Source organism: Ylistrum balloti, unplaced genomic scaffold, assembly GCF_031769215.1.
Source record: "Ylistrum balloti isolate Yb309-2 unplaced genomic scaffold, AGI_CSIRO_Ybal_v1 Utg369566, whole genome shotgun sequence".
NCBI classification, from domain to species: Eukaryota; Metazoa; Mollusca; class Bivalvia; order Pectinida; family Pectinidae; genus Ylistrum; species Ylistrum balloti.
The window spans coordinates 415,755-423,607 of record NW_026781864.1 but is presented as its reverse complement, the minus strand read 5'-3'; the positions used below and the strand labels follow the sequence as shown (position 1 = coordinate 423,607).

The window sequence follows — 7,853 nt, the reverse complement described above, 5'->3', positions numbered from 1 at the left end:
ATTGGACATCTCCACACATTTGATATCTCAAAACATTAGATACCTCAACACAATGGATATCTCAACACATTGTATATCTCAAGACATTAGATATCTCAACACATTGGATATCTCAACACATTGGATATCTCAACACATTGGATATAGGATATCACAACACACTCTACACAATGGATATCTCAACATATTTGATATCTCAACACTATGGATATCTCAACATATTGTATATCTCAACACATTTTATATCTCAAAACATTGAGATATCTCAACACATTAGATGTCTAAACACATTGGATATCTCTACACATTGTATATTTCAACACATTGGATATCTCTACACATTGTATATCTTAACACATTGGATATCTGAACAAATAGGATAACTTATAAGTGTATCAACACATCAGAACACAACTTAGAGAATAAATATATAATCAATCAGCAATATAATGAACACAAGCAAGTTACAAAATAAATCACCTTATTATGTCTAAGTTTACAGGTAGTTGTTTACCACAACAATACATTCATATGAAATTGCAAAATGTGATTACTGAAAATTAAAAAAAAAAAAAATGAAATATTAATGCTGTCAATTTGAATTCAAATATGTTGTTAAACGTTATATTATCGCTTTAAACTTTGATATTTTCTGCATCTATAAGATGGAAACTTCATACTTAATTAGGTTAATGTAACAAGTAACAATTGATCTGGAGGGATCTCCTCAACATAAGGTGCTCAAAACAGATTTCACTGTACCTCTTTTGTGTTAACATAACAAAGGTAGTATTGTGTAGTGCATCATCGGCAATCACACATGCAAAAAAAAAAAAAAAAAAAAAAAAACTTTCACTCCATGTACAAATGAAAATTCTCCATTAGGAAAAATATATGTTTTAAACATTTAGTAAAAAAGTTGATCCCGTGTACCCAGTGGAATGAGAAAAACGTGGTAATGAGTATCACAGACAGCACGTAAGTGTTCTGGTGTTTCGAAAAATACTTCTACCACTTTGTGTCATCCAATCACTGCAGGGGTCAAAGGTTATCTATTCCACACACAAAAGACACAGGTAGACATGTGTTAGAAGACTTCAAACATTTGTGTCACATGATCCTTTAATAGGTAAAATGTTATTGGTCGATGTGTATTATATAGAATTAAACTGTGATTTGTGGTTAAAGGTTTATTTTTATGTAAGGTAAGAAAGAAACATTCTGGTATAAATCTCTGGCATGATGTATCATCACTTGTTTGCCCTGAGTTTCTGACGTCATAAGTCACAATAATGGAATGATATTCAACTTGTGGCAGTTTAATTTCCTGATTCTTCTTGTTGTTTTATATATAGACCCTAAATATTCCTGAATTATGCCTTCAAGTAGTCATCATTTCCAACATTTATAACATTTATAAGACCTTCACCTCACTATACAAGTTGTGTCCATGACATGTTATAAACATTGAGTTTTCAAATTATCTGGACTTCATCCCTTGTAGTCACAAATCACTGACTTGGCTCAAACTTGAATTAAATTCAATTTAACCCCTGCAATAGTTTAAGTTCACACAAGTGGTGTAAAGTCTGAACATATATATTAAATATTTACCAAACCAGTGACAGAAACAGGCAGTAGATTATACAAAAATAATTTTTCCAAAAATATTTTCATCAAATGTATAAACAATGTATCAATATTAAATCTGTTCATCTGAAAATTAGTCTATTTATAGATGTTCTCACAGAACTTACAGGAAAATAACTTATCTGATGGACGGATTTTAGACAACGTCAAAGAAATTTCCAGACATTTTCAGGGACAAATTTCAAGAAGCTGTTACATGTACATGGGAACAAATGAACAAGGAAGCCAAAAATATAATTTACTTAGAATACCTTTACAGCATGGTTTGTTGAACTATGAAAAAAACCCAATATAAAAAAAGGATGGAGTAAGTGTAGCTGTTACGGGTGATTAATCATGTCTAGTTATCCACAAAAACTCATTTCTGTGAGTATATAAACTAAAGTAACGTACCTTAAATCACTAAATATTTATCAAAACATGTTTTACTTCCATTCAATGGTACCAAACTAAGCTAATTGCTATATACGTCTGCGTAATTATCACAGTCAAATCAGGAGGCGTATCAAACATGAAAACAATCAGGCCATTTTTTTAAATTTCTGTTTTAGTAGCTAGTCACGACAAAATCTTTTCAAGTGTATAAAGTAACGTCCCCATCTCACTACAGAAATGTCACTGGTTTGGTAAACAATTGTTTTTCATAGTTCTTGGGACTTGATGCATAAAAACAATCAAAAGCACATTTCCTTTGTCTTTCTTTCCTAAGATTCTACATTTATCACAAAAAACATTAATACATATTTACCACCACCATCCTTCGAAAAGGCTAGTCTTTTGTAAATTCTAACACAGGAAAGGCAGTCAATAGGTTTGTGTAAAGCAAAGACAAATCGGCGAAATTCTCATGCCGAATTCAATATAGATATACATATATCAAAAGTAATCTTTAAAGAATATAGATTTTTATTACTGAAATATTGTGCCAACGAAAAGTTAAGCTAATTGCAATTTGTATGTTTTTTTTTTTTTGCCATTTATCGTAGGTTTACCATTTCATCAAAGCCCCATTTGATTAAAATTTGATAATGCTTTATAACACATATACCAACAGTGTGTATAATCATTATGTAAAGCAACTCACACTTCCAGTAGACATCATAAAAGGTGGTTTGTTGGAATGCCAGAACTACATCTACAACTAGAAAATGTCTGGAAGACATAAATGCTCTCCCCTTGTATACATACCAGCACTATACGCTGAATCAGCAGAAGTTGTCAAATATAACCTTTGACCTTTCACCTTGTCCACCTTCATATGATAAGATGTAGAGCTATAATTTGATACTATGGTATGGTAATTGACAGACATGGGTAACATTACCAGGTATACATGCCCCCACCCCTCCCCTAAATAATGGCCAGGACATAAAAAACCCCAAAAAACCAAAAAACCTATTTCTTACAGTTGTGTTTACCGAGACTTTTATCATTATTATTTCTATTTTTCAAGGCAAGATATTTGAGTATCAAGGAAAATACAATTTTATTAGTAATTTCATAAATATTAACGTCGCATCAACCGTTTATCATACATATCATGCTCGTCGTCATCGGAGGTGTCATCATGGTATTCACGGGTCGTCGTTAAGAGGCTTGATTTCGATCCCATGTCATAGATTTCTGCCTCGTCATCATCATCGTTGAGACTAAGACGATGAAATCCCCCTTTGCCTGGCCCTCGTTTAGAGCGTACACACACTAACACAGTCACCAGAAGGACTATACTCAGGGTTATACTTCCTGTAATATAATACCAATTTCATCAGCTCATTTATAAAAATTGCATTCTAACTTTAAAATGTTGAAAATAATTAACTTACTTTGAACATTTTCATAATTTCTTCAGTTAGGAAATTGTTTTTAGATTCAGTGGTAATTTATACAAAAGACCAGAGAACCCTGGGGCCTGCATCGCTCACCAGGATAATTTAGGTATTCAGCCCTTTAACAAATAATTTCAAATATGACAAATAATTTCTAGAATTATTTATCCATTTGGTCCCTATCTTGTGATCAAACATCGAATTGCTTCAGACCAAACTTGGACAATATCCTTGTACAGAAAAGAAGGATTTTCAAGAACTTACATTTCCCCCAATTGGGCCTCATCCCTAACACCTAAGGGGGCCTGGATGCATGGTTTATACATTATTGATAACCCTTCACCCCAAGAATACTTCAGACCAAAGTTGGGCAAAATCCAATCATTCCTACAGGAGGAGCAGAATTTTAAAGAATTTATTCCATTTCCCTTGTTAGGCCATGCCCCTCCCTCCCACGGGGGAAAAGACCTACCATTTATACGAAATTGATTCCCCTTTCCCCTACAATACTTCAGACCATATTTGGGAAAAATCCTATCATTCCTACAGGAGGAGTAGGATTTTAAAGAATTTGTTCCATTTCCCTTGTTAGGCCATGCCCCTCCCTCCCACCGGGGAAAAGACCTACCATTTATACGAAATTGATTCCCCTTTCCCCTACAATACTTCAGACCATATTTGGGAAAAATCCTATCATTACTACAGGAGGAGTAGGATTTTAAAGAATTTGTTCTATTTCCCCTGCCCTTTAGGTGAGCTAAAATGTATTGAGGTCACTTTTTTTATTCTATCACAATTTAGAAAATCTAGAAACTTTACCTGCAACTAAACTTCTGGGGATATTGAATTGGAGAGGATCAAATAGGAATGGATGGACTAGGGAAAAGCAAGGAAACGTGAAGCAAGACAAAAGATAAGAAAAGTGTAGTGGGAGAAAGAGAGGAAAGGTGAAGTGGGAGAGAAAGAGGAAAAGTGAGAGAAAGGGAAGAAAGGTGAGAGAAAGAGAGGAAAGGTGGGAAAAAGACAGGAAGGTTGAGAGAGAGAAAGGAAAGGTGAGAGAAAGGGAGGTAGGTGAGAGAAAGAGAAGAAAGGTGTAGTGGGAGAAAGACAGGAGAGGTGAGAGAAAGAGAGGAAGGGTGAGAGAAAGGGAAGAAAGGTGAGAGAAAGAGAAGAAAATTGAAGTGGGAAAAAGAGAGGGTATGTGAAGAGGGAGAAATAAAGGAAAGTTGAAGTGGGAGAAAGAGAGAAATTATGAAGTGGGATAATTTGGGAAAGTGAAATGGGAGAAAAATACTTACCTAGAATTGCAACTATAGCGAATGTTGTTATAATTAGTTCAGATTTCTTTGTTTCCATGGCAATATTCATTTGCAGTGTTTTAGGTTCACCATCAGCAATAATCACATTCTGAAAACAGACAATTTTGTAACTACAATATCTGTTAGTTATTTTGAGAATCCTGTGAAGTTGCGCTTAAAACATGATTTTCTTTTACAAAAATAAGAAAGATAGGAATGCCTTAACATTATTGTTGGTTATATTGAATCTTTCATACATCCTTAAACTGCCTAAACTCCTCACACCCATCTGGTCTGTTGTGCTAATCAGACCTCCCCCACCCCTTAAACATTTGTGTTTGGATATCCAAATTATAAAATAGCCTCTTCCTGTCTATTGCCTTAACTCCTCACACCCATCAAGTCTATTGTGCTAATCAGACCTCCCCCATCCCCATCTGTGTCTGGATATCCAAATTATAAAATAGTCTTCTCCGTCTATTGCCTAAACTCCTCACACCCATCAAGTCTATTGTGCTAATCAGACCTCCCCCCCCACCCCCATCTGTGTCTGGATATCCAAATTATAAAATAGTCTCCTCCGTCTATTGCCTAAACTCCTCACACCCATCAAGTCTGTTGTGCTAATCAGACCTCCCCCCCCACCCCCATCTTTGTCTGGATATCCAAATTATAAAATAGTCTCCTCTGTCTATTGCCTCAACTCCTCACCCCCATCTAGTCTTTTGTCCTCCCCCTTCTCCCCCTCCCTTCAACACAAACTGATTGACGTACCTTTTTCAGAGTCTCATGTCCTTCACAATTGATCGCCAGTGTGTAGTGGCCAGGGGGCAGATACAGGCTGTAGTGACCATTTACATCTACTGGATACTGATGTAGGGAACCGACTACCGTGACAGTTGCATTGACCATAGGTTTCTCTTGACTTCCCTCATAGATATATCCCTTTATACCACGTGTTGCCTGCAGAGTAAATACAGCATAACAATGGTCTTAAGGTTTCAATAGTAATATCACTCATACTTCCTTGTAGATTCCTCTCTATTTTACATTATTTCTGAATCAAAGGCCAGCTATACAATTATTATCTGAATAAATTAAATTATTACATAAGACATCTGTTTATGGGTATCTCAGTTACGAAATGCTTACTGAAATTATGATATTTAAGCCAGAGTGTTATAATTTTTTCTGGATATTATATGGGTCATTTTTTTATGCTCTCTGAAGGGGAAGCATATAGTCAGCATTTGTCTGTCCATCATACTTTTGTCCAGAGCATAACACTAAAACTTTATGAGGTATCAACATAAACTTTATAAGCAGATAGATCTCAACAAAGAGAAGTTCAGTGCACAAGAACCATCACTAATTTTTGCATAATTTAGGAGTTATTGCCCTTTTGTTATTTTCCATACTTAAACTTTGTCCAGAGTGTTACACTAAAACTAAAAGAGGTGAACTTCTTAGGTAGGTAGACCTCAACAAGGAGGAGGGCAGTGCACAAGAACCAAAACTCCCTTATTGCCCTTTGTTATTTTTCATACTTAAATTTTGTCCCAACTGGAGAGCAGAAACCGTCTCTGACGGCCCTTATTTATTTAAGCTGGTGCTTTTAATTTCACACATGAAAAGTTACTTTGATTATGACATCACAATTAATCTATTTCTTTTACAATGTTGTTATCTGTGCTCAACTGAAAACAAACAACTGACAATTCAGTATCAAAAATCCCTTGCTCAATTGTAGGTTGTCTGTGACTCTGTGAAATTTAAATGCAGGTAGCATACCTCCTTAATGATTTCCAGGAGTGGTGTTCTGTGATCATGCCATGCTGACAGAAGTTGATGGCCATCTGGGTAGACACAACAGGCTGTATAAATCTCTAAAGACATAGAACCGATGAAGTCGTAGGAAAAGTCCTGGAATTAATCAAACATATTGTTTATATTGGAAAGTTTGAAAATGATATAACAGTTATAATGACAATAACCTAAGGAGTCTATATACTGATTATCTGTGGTGATGGTCACTAGAAATAATTTTGTCAGCCCTAAGGAGCATTATACAGGCATAGCTGCCATGCCATTCAGTATTAACAGCTTGTACCCTGCTTAACATGTGAAGCACAGAAAAACCAAAGGACTGACCAACCAATTACTCATTTATAGCTAGCATGACTGTAATAAGCAGAGTAAAGAATTTTGTCCAAGGATACAACATAGTGTCTGTGCCTTGGATCAAACTACTGACCTTTCTACCGCCAGCCTAACATCTTACCACTACACTAATATAAATAAATGAAGCTTTTCACTTATGCATTATCTAGTAAAATAATGATAGTTTGATGAGACAAAAGTTTTGCAACAAAAAGTTTAGGATAGATGGATGCTGTCCCCGACAAAACATACGTCACAAAATCATGAAAAACAATGAATACAGACTCACCAACAGACTGCCATAGTGTGGATGGAGTTTAGAAGCTGCCACTACATTGTTGTCTAACTGTACATCTGGAAGGGAAAAAATCACGTCAGTTTTCATACTTATAAATGTGATAAAAGTAACGCAATGTACATCTGTAGGAAAAAAATTATGTCAGTTTCATACTGATAAATGTAGTAACCTATACTTCTGTTGGGGGAAAAAATGTCCTGTCAGCTTCATACTGATAATACCCTATATATCTGTTGGGGAAAAAATGTCCTGTCAGCTTCATACTGATAATACCCTATATATCTGTTGGGGAAAAAAATGTCCTGTCAGCTTCATACTGATAATACCCTATATATCTGTTGGGAGAAAAAATGTCCCGTCAGCTTCATACTGATAATACCCTATATATCTGTTGGGAGAAAAAATGTCCCGTCAGCTTCATACTGATAATACCCTATATATCTGTTGGGAGAAAAAATGTCCTGTCAGCTTCATACTGATAATACCCTATATATCTGTTGGGGGAAAAAATGTCCCGTCAGCTTCATACTGATAATACCCTATATATCTGTAGATTACAGGTAACAGTATAGTAATTAAAACATCATACATAAACTTTTTTTACAGATTGTGATGTATTAA

General features: G+C 35.2%; 1 protein-coding gene across 1 annotated transcript in view; it reads right to left on the bottom strand.

Moving 5' to 3' along the window:
• Positions 1–3,157: 3,157 nt before the first annotated feature.
• LOC132555837 (carboxypeptidase D-like) overlaps positions 3,158–7,853 on the bottom strand; it is a 42,216-nt gene continuing 37,520 nt past the window's right edge. The window contains exons 22-26 of the mRNA XM_060220230.1: positions 7,224–7,288; positions 6,566–6,697; positions 5,549–5,737; positions 4,775–4,883; positions 3,158–3,393 (exon numbers count right to left, since the gene is read on the bottom strand). Of these exons, the coding sequence (XP_060076213.1) occupies positions 3,158–3,393; positions 4,775–4,883; positions 5,549–5,737; positions 6,566–6,697; positions 7,224–7,288 (731 nt within the window). The remainder of the gene's footprint in view (positions 3,394–4,774; positions 4,884–5,548; positions 5,738–6,565; positions 6,698–7,223; positions 7,289–7,853) is intronic.